This window comes from Monodelphis domestica, chromosome 1 (assembly GCF_027887165.1).
Source record: "Monodelphis domestica isolate mMonDom1 chromosome 1, mMonDom1.pri, whole genome shotgun sequence".
In the NCBI taxonomy this organism is placed as follows: domain Eukaryota; kingdom Metazoa; phylum Chordata; class Mammalia; order Didelphimorphia; family Didelphidae; genus Monodelphis; species Monodelphis domestica.
In genome coordinates, this window is record NC_077227.1 from 324,999,514 (window position 1) to 325,022,075 (window position 22,562).

Genomic DNA, 22,562 nt, shown 5'->3' on the forward strand with positions numbered 1-22,562 from the left:
CCTGAAAGCTCATGTGGTCAAAGATTTTCCCTTGGAATTTTAGGTTTGAAAGATGTTAGATAATTCTGCCATCTCAACTGAGCATGCTCAAACATTTTATTATGATGACATCCAAAGCTCTAGGTGCTGTGATAAATAGTCTCATGTTCAATTTCAAAGAGAAGAATTTTCCAAATATATTTGAGTTCAAAATCCATGAAAATCAGCTTGGAAGGCCAATACAATCCGCTATCTAACTCAAACTTGCTTATACCACAATTCGTTTATACCACAAACTCATCTTTGACTCTATCCATGGAAACAAAGAATCTTAAGCTAAAAGACACTGAAATAGATCAGCTAGAAACATCTCTAACCCATCATGGTAGAAAAATCACTTCTACAGCAATCAGAGAGACAGTCATCAATGTTCTGTTCAAATACTACCATAGAGGTCATCTTAAAGGGTAACAAAGTCCACTACAAGACTAACTGAATTGTTAGAAGATTAAGGGTATATAATAACTACAAGAAGCATTGAAAGAGCTTTGTTCTAAATCTTACCCATTGTAGAAGCTTATGGAAATGGACCTAAGAGACAACATTATTTACTAAGAAACTACCATGTACTGAGAAATGTACTGGAGGAAATACAAAGTGGAAAGTTTCTACTGTCAACAGCTTAACATAAACAAGTAGGTAGGATCCCAAAACAGAATTCAAATTATATGATAAAACCATAATTATCATAACTACCTCATATTGATTTTAAATTTTTTTACTAGATCAATGGAATAGATTATAAAAAGAAGGGACCTAGAAACTAACTTGTACAGTTTATTGGGTTCAATAAACCCCCAGAACACAAAAATCAATCAATAAGCATTTTTACTAAGCTCCTACTATGTTCTTACTACTACCATGGTAAGTAAGCAAGAGGGATATTAAGGCTTCAGGTGAAAAAAGAACTAGTAAAATTAGAAGTCAGTTTGGTAGAAAACCAGTTTAGACTATTATCCTATTCTATGTATCATAATAAATTCCAAATAGATAAAAATTAAATAGGATCAAACCATCAAAAAAATTAAAGGAGAATGAAAAATCCTATTTTTTACAACTCTGCATAGGAGAATTCACACAGACAAGATAGAGGAGATTACGTGGCAAGGATAAAAACAATTTTGTAAATAAAATTAATTTTTCCCACAAACAAAATCAAAGCATCCATAATAATAAGATATGAATTTGGAAAAAAATTGACATCAAACATCTCTGATAAATGTTTTGTTTTGTTTTATTTGCTGCTCCTAATTTTTATTGCCAGAGTTACAAAGGTGGACCCCGGGTCCACTGGGTGGGAACCACACAGAGGGTTCAAAGACACCTGATGATTTCTAGGGGGAGAAGAGAAGAGGCCTTGGAGAGAAGGGAGGGATTGTCTTCTTTATACACTTCCAAAAGGGACAGGCTGGGCACAGAAGACCCCCAAAGGATTGGAGCCACCCTCTTTGCATTCCATAGTTCCTACTGTACCAACCTAGGCAAAGGAGCATCCAATGGCCTAGAGGGGAGGGCAAGAAAGAACTAAAGGCCCCCAATAGCCTAAACCTGGGAAATTGCACAAGAGGGCTTTTGATAACCTTCACACAGGAGTCAGTCCCTAAGAGTCCCACACTATACATGTTCATAAAAAAAGGTTTTGAGGTTTTTTTGCTTTTTAATTGAAAGGGAAGTAGAAGGGAGAGAATGAGGATTTGAACATAAACATAAAATTTAATTGTTAACTTAAAATAAGTTGACAGAGTTTAAAAAAAGCAAAACCAAAAAAGCATACATTATATGCTCTTAATAACATAATATACACAATAATGTAATTGACAATGTTCATACCAAATCAGTAAAGTTAAAACACACATACATTCTGTAAATAATAAACTATAATATTTGGAATTAATATATACTATCATTCACAATTACATTAAGCAGCTTTGTTTAACTATTTCTAATAGGAAGGTATTGAAGTCTAGAAGCCATTCTCAAAATTTAGCAACCAAATAGTTTAGCTTTTTATTACTATATCACTTTAAGATGTATAAGGTGCATTATTCATAATCACACTATGAAGTAAAGAATGCTTAATATTACTATGCCCATAACAGAAGAGGAAACTGAGACTGACAGAGGCTACATGACTCAGCCATGGCCAAAATCATAAAATCTTAGAAGTGGAAGGGACTTAAGAAGCTGTCTAGTTCAATTGATATACAAACAAGAATCTTCTCTGTAAGATCTATAAGAAATGATCTACTTAAAAATCTCCACTATTTCCAAGGCAACCTAATGTCAACTTTTGGACAGCTCTTATTAGGAAGTTTTCCTTTTCACCAAGTTGAATCTACTTCTCTAGAACTTCACCCACTGACCACAGTACTTCCCAATAGGTTATAATGTTGGTTATAATGTAACCTCCTTGGGGGTGGCTAGATGGCTTAGTGTATAGATAGTAAGGCCTAGAGATAGGAAGTCCTAGGTTCAAATCTGACCTCAGACACTTCCTAGCTGTGTGACCCTGGGCAAGTCACTTAGCCCCAGTTGCCATATGCTCCTTGAGGGCAGGAATTGTTTGTTTTGACTTGTTATGTCTGGATCCTAGCACAGTTTGTGGCACATATTAGGTGCTTATATATAACAGCCTTGTCTAGTCATTTATTGTCCTAGGTCTAAGCATAATAAGTGTCATGCTTCTTCCATATGACAAACTCTGAAGCTAGTAAACTGGTGATTTATAATAGCTAATATCTGAAACATGATGTGAACTTTCTTCCCTTACTCAGGCCTCCCTAGTTGTCAATCTTAGTTTGAAACCTGACTAAGGTCCCTGAATATCTACAACAGGACTTCAAGAGTTAAAGAACAAAGTGAGGACATATGACCAGTGCCACAAAAATACTGACTAATCAGCACTAGCCTGACTTCATCCATAGCCCCTATAAGTGGAAAATGAGAAGTCAAAGTGATGCCAAGATAGGTCTCACTCATTCCTATAACAAATGATGATATCCAGGAGCATGAACTTCTTTTCAAATTGAAATCATAAAATATAAACACTCATTCACAGGGAGAACAAAGTATATGTCTATAGTTCTGGATAAGTCTGTGCCCTCATTCTCCCCATCAAAAACAAAAAAAAAAAAGAAAAGGCACCACAATAACCTGACATTCAGAAGTTGTAAAGACCTACCATGATAACATGGAATATTGTTCTATTTACATGTTGTACTATCAAGTTCTTATTTCTACTGCAACAAAGAGATTTATATATAAAGATTTTAAAAACTTGTCTGACACGGATATAAAGCCTAAAAAATGTTATATTTTTGTAGTCTTAGATTCATTGCAATCTTCACATGGACAAAGGGAGCATCAAGAAAATTTTGTGATTCCCGCTCAGTAGTTCCCTTCATGTTCTGCAGCCCGGCTGTCTTCCGCCCATTTGAAACTCCCCCACATTCACCACTCTTGCAAGTTTACATAATTATGAATATACACACCAAGAAAAAATATTCAGATTGAAAGAACATAATAGGCATGGGAATGATGAAAGAGAAAAAGCATGCTGTCCTAATTTTTCTTAATCTTTAGAAGAGTTTCTAACAAATCTTCACTTCACCTAATTCCCTTCTATGCCCTAACAGAGTACTGATTTCTCTTCTTTTTCCCTCATTACTGTCTTGCTTTCAATTTCATATCTCTTAGGATTTTGAGCTGTAAGGGTCCCTTTATTTTACACCTAGTCCAGAATCTTTCTAATTTTACTACTCCATAGCCCATGGTCCTTAATTTTTTTTTTCCTCTTAAGAATAGCACATGATACTTTATCAAATGATTTGCTAAAATCTAGGGAAACTGTATCTATGGTATTCTCTCAATTTGCCTCTTTAAATAAACCTATAAAAAAGAAAAGAAATCCACAGGATTTCCATAGGATAAAATAACTCACATTTCTATATCACTTTAAGTTTTGCAAAGTATTATTTTCACAAAAACCTTGTGAACAGACAGTACAAGGATCTTCACTAACATTTCACATGTGAGAAATCTGAAACTGAGTAAGTAAGTTGTACAAGGTCACAGAACCTAAGAAGTGTCTGAGACAAGGTCTCGGAATCCAAAGTCATTGTTTTTCCCATAATGCCACACTTCCCTCAGGCATTTTTTGTCAATCACAGAACTTTATATTGAGAAGGGAACTTGAAAAAGTTAAGTCACACATTATTAGGACTTATATTCAAAATGTCTAACTGAACATAACCCCAGAACTAAACAAAATGTCAGTCAGAAGACCGCATCCAACAGGAAATTGGTCTGCTAGCAAAGCAAGTGCCAACTCAGGCAAAAAAGACAGTAACCTCCTAAGAAAGAAAGTAAGGGTTTCTAATGTAAATAAAAATAGAATTGATACTAAGAATGAAGGTAAGGATTTATAAAATAAAAAGAATTGAAACTAAGACAAAAGGTAAGGTTTTTTTTTAAGCAATTATTAAGTACTTATTATGTACAACATTCAGTGAAAAGCAGTTATTACCTTTATACTGACCCTGTTGGGCAAGAATTCCATTTTGCTGCTTTTTATCTGGCCAGTTTTGTGAGCTAATTAAGTACCACCAAGGTAAAAAGCACGCTGCTAAGTCACATTAGGGATACAAATATAAATATGACACTGTCCTTGACATCAAGAAGATTAGTCTTAGGTGGGAGGTTGCACATGCTAATGAATTATAATACAAAAAAGAATATGACAAGTGCCATAGTTTAAAGAGTATTCAACTTATCCGATGCACAATTATATTTTTAACAGTGGTGGTATGGAAGTGACCCTGCAATAAGGCTATGCCACTGGAGCACAAGGCAGAAAGACTTTGAGGACAGGCTGGCAACAGACAAAGGTATAATCAGATACTCAGCTCTAGGTTATTCACAGTGTGATGATTTTGTCAAGGGACTGTAAAATGAAGCCAAAGAAAGAAGATATTACTAAAGTATGGAAGTAAATTGAAATTTGTTAAGCCTAATGATTCAGTTTTGAGGAAACAGACTACCATCCATGTTTTACTTTTTATAAATTAGATGAGCTAAGAGATTTTTTTTCTCCCACTATGAGAGAAAACACCATTCTCAGAGCCTAACATCACAATCCCAATTGTATTTCTTGAGAAGGCAGAAGTGTCATGAAAGAGAACAAGCATGGGAAAAGCAGCTGGATTGAACCAAGTCTATACAGAAGAGAGCTATGCTAGATTAGACAGTTGTGAGTACACTGGAGGATGGATATGCAAAAAAGCTAAGGAAAAGAAGATTAAAAAATCATAAGAAAAAAATCTCCTATTTTATTCATGCCCCAAAAAAGGCAACCAAAAAAACATCTACAAATACTAACCCATATACAGATGGTCCCAACTATCTAAAATGTTTATGCTCATTATTTATATACAAATTAAAAACATCCTCAATGAAGGTATTGGGAATAAGCAGACTTGTGAAAATCATTCAACAATGAACTATATCTTTACCATCTTTTATTTTGCTTATTGTTTGTATTTATGTGTGACTATATATATATATATATATATATATATATATATATATGTATATATATATGCTTGTAATTAAAAGCATTAGATTCAGGACAGCAGAACCCCTCCTTAAAAGTGGCTCCCATCAATCAAAAATAACCTTTTTCATAAATTCTTTGATCACAAAAATCAGGCAAAGGACAAAACAGAAAGATGTAAGCTCATTACTGTGGTGTTCACCACAGTGATGGAGGAGACATAAAACACAGTCCAAGTAGATGATGATGCTGATGTTTGCTGAAGGCATTATGTTGGTTTCATCAAGCCCTGAAACACTGAAGAGACTAGGTGACCATTCAAAAAAGTCTGTCTTGACCACTCACACAAAAAAGACCAAATAGATGAAGAATATCTATTGCCCATATTGTTATCTGTGTTTGGATGAAAAACCTGGAAAGCTTACAAATCAGGATATATAACTGGGATAAACAATACAGACTGACAAAAATTTGGCTCTGCATTGAACAGAATGAAAAGATTAGGCCAAATTGTCTTCAGGAAATTTTTTTTTAATGACCTCAAACTTCTCATGAAAGTAAAAGCTAACCTTTTTAATACTAACATTCTACCAATGCTGCTATGAAGAAAATATGAAATGTATAAAAATCTCCAAAGAATTAAAACACAAAGGGCAAAGGAGAAGCAGATGGTGGGTATGAGCAGGATATAATATACAACCAATGAAAGATTTCAAAGAACATGAATAAAAGTTGTCATTGTGGAAATATTTGATAGGAAGACAAAGTGGGCTACTGTGTAATTAGAATCTGTTACCCTAAAAACTACAATCCCCAGAAAAACTAAGATTCCCAGCACCCTACTCATTTCCTGTCATTATGTGCTGACATAGACAGGATAAAAATTGGGTGTAGTTCCATCTCTCTGTCTCTTTTTCCTTCCTGTCGCAGCTTTGGTGAGTGGACATTTTGATCAGGTAGAAAAAACTTATTCTATTTTGTCAGATAATAAACTTTATAAAAATAATACTTGAAGTACTGTACATTAATTTATGTCTTACACTACTCAGGTAGTGACATATGGTGGATAGACATCTCCACGAGGACCATCCCAATTTTAAGGGAACAGCCCATGAAGCAAATTTATGGATACAGAAAAAGTTGTAAGGAATGAAAAGACATACCTGTGTTTCAATCTCCATCATTGAAAGAAATTCCCAAATCAATGAGATCAAAGATCCATTTGGGTATCTAAGCATGGGGAGAAAGATTTTTTTCAAGGAAAAAAATGTGATCAAAAACTTAGAATGGTAAATTAACTAGGCATGTGAAATAGAGTAAAATCACTTCCTCTTTATGGTCTTCAATCTCTTCCTCTATGAATGAAAAGGTTGTACTAAAAATGAAGATCAGAGGTTTTTAACCTTTTCTGTGACAGAACCCTTTGGCAGTCAGATGAAGTATATGGACCACTTCTCAGACTAATTATTTTAAATACATAAAATAAAATTTAAAGTATTACAAAGGAAACTAATTATATTAAAATATAGTTGTCTAAATGCCACCAAAAAAGTTCATGGGTCCCAAATTTAAAATTCCTAGATAAGATGACGGTCTCTAAGATTCTCTCCAGTTCTAAATACTAAGATTTTATGTAAACCTGAGTTCAAGACCTCATTCATTCTTGATCTAATGGTGCCATCCAGTGGTAAGAAAGAGGCATGCATCCAAGATATAGTAATATATATCAGTTCAAAAATAGGTTTATGATTATTTTTTAGTAAAAATACGAAAGATTCTGTAGCAATCTGATTAATTTAAAATATTTGCAATCCACTTTCAGCCCAATCTTTTATGGCCTCTACAGGGGCAGCCAGTATAGGGTATTTTGCATACCTCAAGATGTAGTTTTTGGCTTTTAGCAGAAAACAGGTTCCCATACTCCCCTCTCCCCTCCCACATTGTCTGAAATTGTCTGAATTGTCTTTCCTGATCACTCTTCTCTCCAACCCTCCTTCCTAATGTCCACCTGATTTTCAAGTTAGACTCTGGGAGACTTTGGCCTCCCAAAGAAAGAAACTGAGAGCAATTTCAAGCACCATTTCAAATTGACAGTGGTAACATTAGAGAAACTGTCTAAAGCAGAAGCAGGTCCCCAAAAGGGCATCTAGATCAGTAAAGGAAGGATCCTTAGCATTAATAGTCAATAGAAACTCCATCTTCTCCTTGAACATAAAGGAAAGACATTATACCAGAAAATGGATCTGAAAAGATCTTTGGTAGAAAAATAATAACAGTGTCTTGGCTGACATCTACTCCATCATGGAAGACCAGATCAGCAGCTATAACACTTAAGGTAGATCTCCTGTCAGAATCCCAGAGAGGCCCGGATCTCCTTATGGAGATTGTATTTGGCTCTCCCCTGAGTGTAACAATGAAGGTACTTAGCTCTTTCTTTATTGTGAAGATTAAACTGCAATCCCTTGTCTATTTTTAGATTTTAATCCCCAAAGTATAAACCCAGTATTTAAAGTAGATCTACCCATTTTAACCACAAAAAGGTATGAACCAACCACAAAAAGGTTGAACTAACCACAAAAGGTGTGAACACCCATTTCATACATTGAGTGGGAGATCTCTGACCCACGTGTGAAAGAGTATGCAGTCCTGGTGTGGAGCATCAGTTGTGATTGGTAGATGTAAAAATTAGGGGAGATTACAGAAGAGAAAAAAAGGTCTTTAAATAGTGGAAAGAGACACACAAGATTCAATCAGTCACTCAGAGTTGGACTAGAAGACAGTCACTCGGACTTTGAGTGAAGACAGTCACTCGAAGGTGGAGGGAAGGCGGACACCTGAAGACTGATAGACAGACAATAAGACTTAGAGTGAAGACACTTGGCTGTGAAACTGGACCCCTGGAGGAGCTCATGCAAGAGACCTCAGACTGCTTTCACCATGGTGAGTGTAAAGGCTGACTTCCTTCCTTGCCCTTCTGGAGGTGTGAATCACTAAGAAAGGCCCATCATCTCAAGACTCCTTTCCCCTGCCTTAGAAATTCTAACTGGTTCAGAGGAAGCCAGAGCACACGCTCTCGCTCTCTCTCTCTCTCTCTCTCTCTCTCTCTCTCTCTCTCTCTCTCTCTCTCCCCCCTTTTCTCTCTTCCTTAAATCTTCCTCTATTGTAAAATAAGCTACCATAAATTTCCATTTACTTGAGTAATTCAATTTGGGATTTAGAAATTAAATTCCTGGCGACCACCAATTAAATATTCAGCTCCAACCATAAAATTTAACATATTCCTATCTGTCTCAACCAAAGTAGAGTCAGAACAAGATGGTGACCTTTAATAATGAGATGTTGGGCATAAGGTCTAAGAGTCTTACCAAGTCTTTATCCCAATGGAGCACTAAGTAACAATGGTGATGTATTAATGATGAATACATCTGCCACCACCTCCATCCCTACAAAACTGTGGGCTATAAATGACATGATATCAAGAAGGAGCATAAGATTAATGATACACCCATTAAAGTAGCCCAGAGAGAGGTCTTTAAGACGCTCCTTGGAAAGGCTGTAATAAGCCACTATCCACAATGACTTCAAAGTCTTGCATTACTTTCATCAAAAGCCCCTTACCTAAGAAACTTCCTGAATTTTCTTCCTTCACCTCTCAGCTGGCTTCCCTGAGAATGAGTCAATTTCTCTGAAGTATTTCACCAAACAGCTGATCCATCAGGTCATTCAAGTAAAGAAGAGCAGGCATACCTCAGGTGAAGATGCCACAACAATCATGGACTGCTAAAAGTTAGTGAAGTTGAGGGACAGCAACAGTAGGTCTGGTTTCCCCCCTCTCAGGAATATGGGAGGGGACTTGTGGGTCTAGGAACCATTGTAAGGAAAAGGAAGCTGACTAAGATTAAACATCCCAGGTAGACCAAATAAAATATTCCCATTACCTAGGACAGTGATAGTGAACCTTTTAGAGACCAAGTACCCAAACTGTGTGAAGATGGGGAAGGGAAGGGGAGCAGTCGGCCCTACATCCCTCTGGCTTTCTAGTAATGAACTCTGGCAAACTCTATCCTGGGGTGATGGTGCATGTGCCCACAGAGAGGGCTCTGAGTGCCCCCTCTGGCACACATGCTATAGGTTTGTCAACACAGGCCTAGGAGTTAGGCTAGAGCTGTTGGGAAATGAGTCTACCCCAGACCCAATCTCTCCAAGCATAGACTGTTGAAATTTTCACCACAAATCTTATGTTCTACTAGAGGGAAACTGCCTCCACTGAAAGCCGTCTTTGCTGCCAACCTCTTACAGTAGTTTAGGGTGGCCAAAACCCCCAGAACATCTTTCACCAGCCTGGAAGAACAGCTGGCAGGGAAGTGCTGGGATGTGTAGTTTCCCCAGATCTTCCTTAAATCCTTATTGCTATATATGCATATTTTTGTCCCAAAGTACCATTTAGTCAATACCACTTTTGGCCCAGTACCCTCTTCTCCTCATCCTTAACATCAGAAGGAACCATCTTTGAACCAGTTGGTTCTTTCTTTTTATAATGGGAAATGGAAAGGAAGAAAATCAGCCTTTTAATTGTTACATTTTTTTAAAACCCTTACCTTCCTACTTGGAATCAATAGTGTGTATTGATTCCAAGGTAGAAGGGGTTAAGTGACAGGCTAGGCAATGGGGGTTAAGTGACTTGCCCAGGGTCACACATTTGGGAAGTGTCTGAGGTCAGATTTGAACCTAGGACCTCCCATTTCTAGGCTTGGCTCTCAATCCACTGAGCTACCCAGCTGCCCTCTAATTGTTACATTTTTAAAGGAGTCCCTTTCCTAATGGGAAAAAAGAATTAATTTGAGCTTTAGGTGCCTACTAAGAAAGCATTTATGTTTTCAGTGCTCTGTTCCTTCATATTAAACAAAGTCACTGCCTTGTAAACACACAAAGAAATTTGTTTCGCACTACTTAAAAAGAACATTTGCTATTCACCTTGTCTATTTGTCTTATTTAATACTGGTGATATTCCTTTACTACTGCCTTCTGATTGGGGAAGAAGCAGCAAGTGACATCCATAATTCCTTTTAAAACACATACACATAATATCATGCCTATGTACCTAATGCAAAATAACAAGCAAGATGAACCAGAAGTCAGGAAACCAGGGTTCTAGTCCCAGCTCTACCAATAGCTAACAGTGTGGATATGGGCAAACCACTTCATCTCTGGTTTTTGACCAGGTGGTAAAGTGGATAGAGTTGAACTCTTATTGGCTGCATAACTCTAAGCAAGTCACTTAACTCTTCTAAACCCAATTTCCTCATTTATAAAATGAGAGGGTTGGACTCAATGACCTTTAAGGTCCCTTCTAACATTCTATGTACATGCTGTTCTATTCTAAAACAGTAAAAACCTAGACTCAAAATTAGGAGGAGGAGGAGGAGGAAAATATCTGATCTTTAAGAATAATAAGAAACAACAAATATCATTAATACAGAGAAGCCTGGAAAATTTTATGCAATCTAATGCGCAGTGAAGGAAGAGTCAAGACTGAAATAATTACAAAAATGTAAGTAGAATATTGTCATATATTTAGGTATTACCAAAAAATGAGACTGTCAGGAAACTATACCCAAAAAAATCAAAAGTGGTTGCTGGGTAGCTAGGTGGCACAAATTGACAGAATACCAGGTTTGGAATCAGGAGGACCTGGGTTCAGATCTGGCCTCAAACACTTCCTACCTATATAACCCTAGGCAAGTAACAACCCCATTTGCCAAGCCCTTGCCTTTCTGCCTTAGAGTAGTTATTAGGATAGAAAATAAGAGTTTTTTTAAAATGCCACAAAATTTAAAGTAAGATGGATCCTAAGAAGAGATTACAAGAAGATATCACTACTCTATTCCTTTGCAGAAATACGAGGTCCACAGATGAGAGTATGTTGAATATAATTTCATATTTTTTGAATGTATTGATCAATTTTGCCAATTCTTTTTTCTCTTCTTTTTCTTTAAAAAATGTTACATGGAATGACTCTCTAGAAGGTAGGAAAAAGGATAATGAGAGAAATTTTGGGTATATGAAAATAGATATATTAATTACAATTTCTAAAAATGACTTTAAAAGAATTAGCATACTAAACCAGATTTGCATAATAATTTGCTTCTTGAAGTAGAAATATTAAAACCCCTATTGCATTAAGGTTTACATGGCACTTTCCTCATAACTACTCTGTAAAAGTAAAGTATTAGTATTCCTAGACTTTCTCAGGGTCACAAGACCCTGAGACAGAACTGGGATTTGAACCAGATTTCCTCTGATGCACTCTTTCCACAACATTCTTCAGTTGTTCAGCATCCAAATACATGTTAGATAACTAGAGCACTTTTTGGAGTTACCTCAAAAAAATAAAAGAGTAACATTAAAATATAAATTCCAATTTCTCAAAGTATCCTTCAAGAGGTTTTATCTACTAAAACAGTGAAGATGAACCTATGGCACGGGTGCCAAAAACGGCACATAGAGCACTTTCAGTAGGCACTTGGCCACCCTCCCTCCCTACACCACCCCTCCCCCGCCAAGTTCCAGAGTTCATTATTAGAAAGGTAGAGGAACTTGGACAGAGTTACTCCCCTCCTCCTCTCCACCAGTCCTAATGACATTTTTTCACATTACTGCCCCTCTACCCAGCAGCTCAGTGGGAGCACAGAGAGTGTAAGGGGGACAGATCACAAGCAGCAGAGCTGGAGGAGAGTGGAGCAATCAGGCCACTCCCCTCCCCCTCTCTACTCTCACTGAGGACATTCCTCACTCCCCCTGCCCCTCTGTTCAATAGCCCAGTGATCCCTGGCATTTAAATAACATCAGAAGTTCTACAGAATGCTTTCTCCCTTCCCTGTATGGGGTAAGGGGGGTTGGGGAGTACCCAGCATGTGGAGGGGGGCATGGCACTCTGCTGAGGGGAGGGTGCGGGGGAGGGGGGCACAGTGCTCCATCTCTAAAAGTTTCACCATCACTGTCCTAAAACATTCTAGGAATAGTCAATTACTTCTATTCCCAATAGTAGATTTAACTACCAATCTGGTCTCTGATCTACTTCTCCCTCAATAATTAAATATTTCTTTGAGGTTTTGGGGGGAGGTGGATGGTGGGGAAAGACCTGGTCTCTCCATCTTACTGTGACTGGAAATGAGGCAGTCACTCATTAGCCAATCCCACTGTGACCTACTGTTTCTGACCTGAGCGTCTCCTTTGTTACCCACTCCAGGTGGCTCACCATAGATGAAAAGGGCTTAATGCATACACACATTCAGCTTTATCCTAGGCCAGCTCAGAACTCCCAAATTCAATCTACCTGCCTCAGTTTCCCTCAGTAGCAGGAACTATAAGCATTCATCACACCAAGCCAAAATATTTCTTCATAGATATATATCATATGTTTATATACTACCAAAGTGAGACTGCCAATTCAAGAAACATAGTTCAAGCATACCATAGTACTAACCAGAATATGCTCTGCAATTTCCTGTCTACTTACCCTTTGTACGTAGTTCTACCTACTTTAACAAAAGTAATGATGATAATGATGATGATGATGATGATGATGATGATGATGATGATGATGATGATGATGATGCCTGGCATTTAAATAACACTGGAAGGTCTACAGAATGCTTTACTTACATTTTCATTTAAACTCCACAAGAACCCTGTGCCATAGGCACCATATACTAAACTTACTAGATGAAGTAAGGCTCGGAGTATTTTCCCAGAGCTATAGATAGAGGGAGGATTTGAACATGTCTCTTTGAAAACCAAATCCAATATTTCTTCCTCTATTAATGCTGCCTCATCTATCTGCCTATGATTAAAACTGAAAGAATGGAAGGGAACTGTATCTCATGGATCTTTTTAGAGTATTTACCATCACTTGTCCTCTCATTGTTTTAAATTTATTATTTTAATTATTTATCTTATATAATTAATTATTAATTTAATTAATCAGAAGATCTTAGCACAAATCTTGGCACCAAAATAAACCTTATGAAAGTAAGCAAGTTAGTTAAACTTAAAACCTTAGTTTTCTCAATTGTAAAGCAGATACTTACAATACCTGCCTCACATAGTAGCTATATAGAAAGCTTTCTGAACTATATAATTTGATATATTAGGTTAATAATGAAAATTAGCACCATTAAAATCCTAAACCTGACTGAAAAACAGTAGTAATAGAATTCTGATTACTCAAGAGATGACTCAGTGACAATAATTCAGATAATTAAGGCTAAAAAGAAATGACCCTTTAACTCAAATCATCCACTTAATTATGGCCAGAAGGTATCACCTTTTATCCCTATACATATGTCTTTTCCATTAATTTGCTGTTTTATAATATCAAAAGGGAAAAAACCTCCACTCATATCTTTTGCTAATAGCTCTTCACAGCATGAGGGTAAACCTGGGTTCAAAGGCTTTGCCAAAGTAGTGCACACTGACAGCTTCAAATAAAGACCAGATATAATCTATGGAGCTGTACTACAGACACCAATCTATCTAAATGTAGACAGGCTCTTCACCAGAAGTTTGGCCATCAGGTGATAATTTTCACAGAGACAACAACTCACAAAGACCATTGGCTAAGGTGCAAGGGCTAGGGGAAAGGAAGGGGACATAGAAAAAATCAGATTTTTAAGGGGCTGATACATCTTGACAAGAAGATATTTCATGTGCTCAATACGAAATTTAATAAGCAATACTAAACACATGTAAAAGGAAAAGTCTTGACAAAATAAAGCTAGCTATCCTCAATTCCTTCATCAATCATCACATGGCATGGTTTTCAATGCTTCTCACCATCTAAACCTGCTTTCAGTGCATAAAATGTTGTCACAATATCATCTCAAAGAAATGATAGAAAGCAGTAAAGGTAAAAACAAGCTTGTAGAACACTTGGCATGAGACCAAACTAGGCCAAAGCAAACCAAGAGCATTTACTGATGAAATCAGGTGGATAACCAGTACTAAATACAAAAGATTTGTGAGCACTTCAAAAGTAATTCATTTTTTCACTCATGACATTGCAAACACCACATTTGTACTCTAACACCTCATTACCTGATGTGTTATGTGAGGAAGCAAGAATAGCACTTAGGAAAATGAACCAAGGACAAATAGCTAGAGCTGAGTACACAAAGAAATCTGTGATGGGGATGTAAAAAAGAAATTTCCAAGGCACTCAAAAATGTCAAGAAAGGGGGAGATACCAAAAGAAAGAAAAATATTACAAATTATATTATTACCAAAATTTAAAAAAAGGGGGGGAGGGGGGCTTTGAAGAAGCTATCAACAACTATTCCCTTATTTCCAGTGAAAATAGTGGTGGGAAAAGTCTTAAAAGGAGCCCAGTGCCCACACATATACTCCAGGAGAAGCCTAAAATGAGAATGAGATGAAATCAAGAAATTCAAAGAGAAAAAACAAACTTCTTCATCCAAACCAAGACTACACAGAAAGCTGACCAGAAACTTTCAAGACCACTGTGCTAGGGAAATCAGAATAAGCACAAGTTAAAAAAAAAAAAGTCAGCTGCCTAGGAGTACTCAGATCAGAGACCCTAAAGAAGCACAATAAAGTCCTCAGTAGTCTATTCCAAGCCAGGGAACCAAGAGAGTTCAGCTAGAAATGCTCCAGCAGGAAGAGAAATATACAGAAATCTGAGAAAAACAAAAATCCAGGAACCTAGAGCAATCTGACAATCTCACCAGGCTGGTGCAAAGGGGTCAAAAAGTTCACATTAATATAACCTAAATGGTGCCCAAGAGTCCTGAAAATCTTTGCACTGTAACTCCAGATGATTCTGAGGGACCTAGACCTCCAGCACAAAGTTAAGTTAGTAATTGAGTCAGTTCAAAACGTAAGTAGGTGTTCATATATGTTTGTGGAAAAAAAGACATTGCAGACAGGGTGGGCTATTCCACATGTGAGGCCTTACACCTAAAAAATTAAATACATTTGAGCAATCTGAAGGTGCTAAAAATCAAGGGTTCTTAACCAGGAAAAACTTTTTTTCAACATTTTGATAATATTTTAACATACTTGATTTTTTTTTGTAAACTTCTACATTTTATCATATCCATTCAAAAACCTTACTCTGAGGAGTTCATGGGCTTTCCCACATTGCCAAAGAGCTTCTATGACACTTTTTTTTTTTTAGGGTTAAAAATTCCTAGACTAAAATGATGGTGAAGTATTTCTATGCTAATAAAGGGAGAAGAGAAATGTCTCTTCAAAACCCTAATGTATTCAAGCACTGTGGGGGGTGTTAAATATGACAGAGAGCCTAGAGTGAGGCTGTTCTGTTTTGATAGTATTTAGAGATAAAAAAAAATATAGGTAAAAAGAATATACCAGTGAGAAAATAAGAAGGAAGGAATGGGCCTTATTTCTCATAACAGACACGTGTTAGAAAGATTATAGGAACATAAAGGAAGAGGTAAAAGGGAAATGATAACTTGAACCTCACTTTTATACAAACTCTACAAAGAAAGATTATACATATACAACACATGGTTCAGTGTAGAAATATATTACACTCAAAAGGGAAACAGGGAGTGGGAGAGAGGAGAAAGGAGTTTAAGAGGGAAGTTATGGTCAGTAAAGAAGTAGTCACAAGAAATTTCACCTTCAGAAGCTGGAGTATAGAAAAAAGTGGAGGGAGAAAAGAAGGGGAGATATTGATAGTGACACCAAAAAAGAAAATAGTGTCAAAGAAGCATTAAAAAAAAAAGAGCAAGACAGTTTTGGAAGGCATTGAACATATTGGAGACTTTTAAAAAGGAAGCAAATTTAATATAGCAGAGACTACTGATTTCAAACATAATTCTCTTTTTCTGTTCTTTTTCTGTAAAAAAAAATGTTCATGTTTGTTGGTGTTTCTCAAGTTTAGAACAGAAAAAAATTTTAAATTAAAAATCTATTCATCAATGTCTACTTTCTATAGAATATAAAACTATTCGGAGTTTTCTGTGCATCCCCCCCCCCCATCTCCGATTGCTTACCCAGTCTACTTTTGCATGATAAGTGTGTGTGGGAAGAAACAGGGAAAGAGTGAGCTAGTGGCAGGAGGGAGAGGCTGTTATTGCCCAAGTGGTAATCAAGTAGAACCCTGCCCTGGGATTTTTTCCATCACCAGGTTACCCAATGGCCTAAACCCCTTCCATCTCCCATTCCCCAATGGCCTTCTCCAGAATAAGATATACTGTCTTTTTGACCGGGCTCCCTCATCTGATTGTTCAGGCCTGCTATAAGACAGGCCTTCTTGGGTCTCACAGTATACAAAATCTTCACCTGCCAGAAAGTTAAACCTTAAGGGTGAATCTCAAACTCTCAGATCTTATGTGTCCCTTAACAGGTTTCTCTCCTGTTGGATACTCTACCTAGACCCAAGCTCAATGGTTAGTATGCTTCTGTCCCATCATATTCACCTCACCCTCAGTGATCTTGAACCCTTGGAAGGTGAATCGCTGATGTATAATCCTAGTTCTCTGTCTTCAATTCAAAACTCCCTCATATCTGTACACCTCAGCTGTACCCACCCAAGATTCCACTCTATATCTATCCACCCTCTGGAAGGTATGCTTCATAATTAATAAATTTCCTTTAATAATAAACTATTTCTTCTGCACTCTGGCAGAGCAATCCCACTGGGTTTTATATGTATCATTGTTCAAAATGCCTTTTGATCGGGGGACTAAACTTTCCTCCCCATCTCCTGTCTTTAGGGCAGAAGATTTAAACATATATATTGCTATCTACTCAAGTACACTAATATCCCAGTTCCTCAATCCCTTCAGTTCCCATGATTTAGTCCTCTAATCCACAATACACCGAGATGGCTATATCTTGACCTTGCCATAACTCACAAGTATTCTACTTCCATGTTCATGAACTCTGAAATTCCTTTGTCTGATCATAATCTTTAATCATTCCTTATTTCACCATGTCTAATGAATGAACCCTAATACTGTTCTTCACCTCCACTGTGATCTCCATTTCCTCTACCTCTCCATTATTTCCCAGGTTATCACTCCTGAAGAGGTTACATTCTTCCTCCCTTGATCTCTTGGAGAATCAATTCAATTCTATGTTAATTCTCTACACTCAAATCCCTGACTTCCTTGTCCTATCAATGATCATGCCTTCCCAAACCCCAACTCTGGATTGCTCCCATCATCTATCTCCTTTGCTCCTATTCATAGGTTGCTAAATGGAGCTGGAGGAAATCACAATACCAAGTTGACTGAGTAGGCTACAAACTTATGTTACATAATCTCAAGTGGCCCATTACTGCATTAAAGCAAACCTTCAAAGTTCCCATGAGTGATATGCAGTCATGGTCCCATGGCAGGGATTCCAAACCTCATATCTCCAGGTTCCCAACATACCTGCTATTTCTGCCCTCTCAGCCAAGCACCTCATATCAGATTCACATCATTTGCACATACTAGAGAAAGGAGGATGAAAAATTTTATTTCAAGGTAAAAGTATATCTGCTCATAACTATTTGTATTTAAAATATATTTGTATATATAGAAGAAATTATTGTAAATTACAATAAAATAATTTTCAAAATTCTTGTGTCAATTGGCATGCCTGGTTGTTCTAGTGTTGCCAAATCTAATGGCCTTTTCTTAATCCTGATCCTCCTTAACCTATCTGCAGCATTTAACAATGCTGATCAACTTCTCCTAGATACTGTCTCATCTCTAGCTATTCTTGACACTGCTTTCTCCTGATTCTCCTCCTATCTTTTCTTTTTTTTAAAGCCTTTATCTTCCATTTTTGAATCAATACAATATATTGGTTCTAGGGCAGAAGAGTGGTAAGAGCAAGTGAATGGGGGTTAAGTGACTTCCCCAGGGTCACACAGTCAAGTATCTGAAGGAATATCTATAGCCAAATTTGAACCCAGGACCTCCCATCTCTAGGCCTGGCTCTCTATTAGCTGAGCCACCTAGCTGCCCCTTTTCTCCAATCTTTTCTAACGGTTCTTTCTCAATCTTCTTTGCCCATTCTACATCCATGTCATGTCTTGTAACCAGACACATCACCCAAGGCTCTGTCCTGAGCCCCCTTTAATATCTTGCTTGCTGATCTCATCAGTTCCATTAGGTTCAATAATCACGTCAAGGCAAATGATTCTCAGATCTAGCCTCTCTGATGAGCTAGTCACATATCAACCTCTCATTCACCCCGCATATCCAAACTGATGCGACATCTTATCATTTCTTCCTTTACACCATGTCTAGAATATGTTCCCCTCCTCTCTATTGATAAGTCACAACCATGATTCTGATGCTTTTTTCATATCTTTCCTGGACTATTATACTATCCTTCTAATTGATCTCCCTTCCCAAATCTCTCCCTACTCTAATTCATCCTCCAGAAGCCAAAATTATTTTCCTAAAGCTTAGGTCTGCTTATGTACCCCTGCTCCAGATATTCTGGTGATTCCCTATTACCTTCAAGATGAGGATGGAGCCAAGATGGCAGCTTAGTAGCAGCAAAAGCTGAAAACACTCTGACAATCCTTCCTATTACCTCCAAGGTCAGACATAAACCCCTCTGTCTGGAATAAAGTTCTTCATAACCTGCCCTTTTCCTGCCTTCTTAAATCTCACCGCTCTCTACAACTGCTCTAATCCAGCAACAAAGACCTACTTACAGTTCCTCCAACGTGACACAAAATTTCATCTCCACACTGGCTGACCTCAAGGCCTGGTCTGACCTCCTCTCAGTATCTCTGGCTTCCTATAGGAATCAGCTCAACTACCACCTTCTACAAGATGTCTTTCCTGGTCCCCTCCAACTCCCAACACCCTTCCCTCTCAGAGTACTTTCATATCCACTGTATATAATTTGTATGTCCTAGATATTAATATGCTTTCTCCCCCATTAGAAGGGGAAATCCTTTAGAGCAAGGACAGTGGATTTTTTGGAGGGTTCTTTTTCTGGTTTTTAATGGGGGGAGGAGGGGTTGGAAGGAGAGTTGACTTTCTTTGTAGCTGCAGAGTTTAATGGATGAGTTAATAAACAATTGTTGTTAATAAACAATTGTTGACTTTTTTAAAAACTCCCTTAAGATACTGAAGCTCAGTCAGGTAAAATCACTTCTCCATAGTCACAAAGCTAACAAATGGAAGAACCTGAACTGGTACTTGGATCTTTTGATGCCAAGATCAAGGATCTGGTCCACTTTATCCAACTGCCTCTCTGTATTCTCCAAAAGGTCAAGTGTAGTATCTTATACACAAAAAGTAATTAATCAATAATAATTACTGAATATTTGATTCATCCTCCAGATGACTTTTTTAAATTAAGAAACATTACCTTGAAAGTTTTATCCATAGAAGCTGAGAGAAGCATGTGACTGTACTGTAAAACTGGACACCACTGGACACTGTTGACTGGTCCTCCATGCTCAGACATCTGAAAGATTAGTCTCTTTGGAATTTCTGTTGACTTATACTTAGCTGCTAAATACGGTTTTAAAAATTCAGAAACTGCTATGGTTGTGCTTTCTCTTGTGGGGAATCCAGCTGGCAAGGATGATAAGGGATTCATTCTCTGTCTTTGTAGTTCAAATTCCCCTCTCTCATTAGTTCCCTCAGTTTGTGTTTGTCTCATTCTTTTGGGGATGTATGGCTTAATTCCTCCTTCAACAAAAGCCATGTTCTCCTGTCTTCGCTTTTGCAAAAGGCTTCCCTGTTGACCCGTGGCTTCCAAAGACATCAAATCACAGGAAGATGAGTTGGGGATTCTGAAAGCTTCATATGGCCTCATTTTGCTAACAGGTGCAACTGTTAACTCCTTGTTCACAGATGTCGTGGCACTGGGAGACATGGTAAAATTTGAAGGTATAAATGTACAGGGTTTGACCTGGAGCTCTGTGACAGGCTGCTGGCATCTAGAATCTGAAGACTTCCAAATGTTTCTTTCTGCCTGTGGTTCTAGGAGACAATATACCCTAGAATATTCGTGGACAATACCAGAACCAGTATTTACGTTGTCCCATCCAGGTTGTGGGTTGCTTTCACACTTTGTATCTAATGTATCAGATGGTGAAGGCTGACCATGTTTTCTAATACTCTTTTCTTGGCTATTAGAATTGTCAGTCTCAGCCTCAGAGTCGGAATCATCATAAGCTACCAAGGAAGTCATTGGAGAACCAAAAAGCTTTTGAAATCTTCCCTAAGAATACAAAAATACCTAAAATTGTTTGAAAAAATCATTAGAAAATATAGCAGTGAAAAAATTTCACAGAACCATAAACTTAACATATAACATATAACATAAAAACAGTCTATTTGAGCAATAAGAATAGCTATGTAAATATTCAATGATCAAAAAATGGTCTATCCATGGCAAAATGTTTTTTAATTATAAGAATTCCAACTCACATGAAATTCAAAGTTAATATGTCCCCTATAATACGAATTGAAAATGTTTTAGGGGTTATCTCCTATAATAGTCTTTTGTCCTGAACTGAGAAAATTCGAATTCATTTTAGTACTATTCTAAACAAAACAATTATAAAGGCAGACATTTGATGAAAATGTTTATTTATATGTCTCATCTTATTTGAAGGCTCCTTGATGGAAAAGACCATGCCTTTTTGATCACTGTATAATAATAACAAGTATAAATATATAACCATAATTTCTATTTGCCTTTGCAATACATTCCAACCCCTTTACAACGATTTCAAAAGTACTGACTGTTCTTTAATGTAATTCTATTCAATAAAAATTTATGTACTACTATGTGCAAGGCACTGATGATTCAAAATAAAAAAGCAACATAGACCCTTGCCCTCAAGGAATTTCTAATCTAATGGAAGGGGAAGGAGAGGGAGAGAGAGAGAAAAAAATAAGTATGATCCAAGGTAGAATATGATATGGATAAGGGAGAATGTTAGGGTCTTGCCCATATTGGTTTCTAGGACTCCATGACCTATGGCATAGGCCCACCAAAGATAACAGGAGAGAATTCAAATGGAAATATTAAGGCCTCAGATACTGGTGGTCTTATAAAGTAGAGGTCCCTCTGCTCATTCCTCAGGTAAAATTGTGCCTAAGACCTCAAGCAAGTATTACAGCACAGCTTACAAAGCACAAGATTTTCCCTGTGAATAAACAAAACACACAAAAAACCTTCAGGACAGCTAAGTAACAGAACAGATAGAACCTCAGGCCTAGATTTGGGAAGTCCTGGGTTCAAATGTGATCTCAGACACTTCTTAGTTATATGATCCTGAGCCAGTCACTTAACAACAATTGCCTAACCATTACCCTTACCCTTCTGTCTCAGAGTTGTTACTAAAAAAAGAAAGGGTTAAAAAAAAAAGAAAGCCATTCAGTTAGCCAGACTCCCCAGAACTAATCTGCTTTGAGACAAAGAAATCTCACCCAACTCTCTTATTTTCCTTACTTAGAAACCACCTCATTCACCACAGTACAATAGGCCAATCTATTATCATCCCAAAATATACTGCCTGTATATAGCCTTAGAAGAGGAGGAAAACTGAGGTTTCTAGAAATGGCTGATTTGCCTGTCAAAGATCTGCCTGATCAATCAATAATAATAAGCCCCTCGTTGTGCCAACTACTTAGTGAAATCCTGGAAACTCAAACACAAAAGTGAAAGAGTCCCTGTGCTCAAGAAGCTTACAATATAGTCTGGAAGATAACAGGGACATATAACGGTATTCAAAATAGGTACATGATAATTTGGGGCAGAACACACTGGGGTAACAAAGTGGAGGGAGAGAAAAGGCTTTGGTGTAGAATGTGTGCTTAAGCCCACTCCTGAAGGAAACAAGCAAGGGATTCTAAAATCCAAAGTTGAGAAAAGAGGATACTCCAGGAGGTGAGAGAGTCTGTGCACAGGCAACAGGATGAAGGATGGAATGCATGGTTTGCAGATTCTTTTA

General features: G+C 37.4%; 1 protein-coding gene across 1 annotated transcript in view; it reads right to left on the minus strand.

Moving 5' to 3' along the window:
• WDR25 (WD repeat domain 25) overlaps window positions 1-20,835 on the minus strand; it is a 256,478-nt gene extending 235,643 nt beyond the window's left edge. The window contains exon 1 of the mRNA XM_001374296.5: window positions 19,961-20,835. Within this exon, the coding sequence (XP_001374333.3) occupies window positions 19,961-20,791 (831 nt within the window). The 5' untranslated portion in view covers window positions 20,792-20,835. The remainder of the gene's footprint in view (window positions 1-19,960) is intronic.
• Between the last annotated feature and the right edge of the window lie 1,727 nt (window positions 20,836-22,562).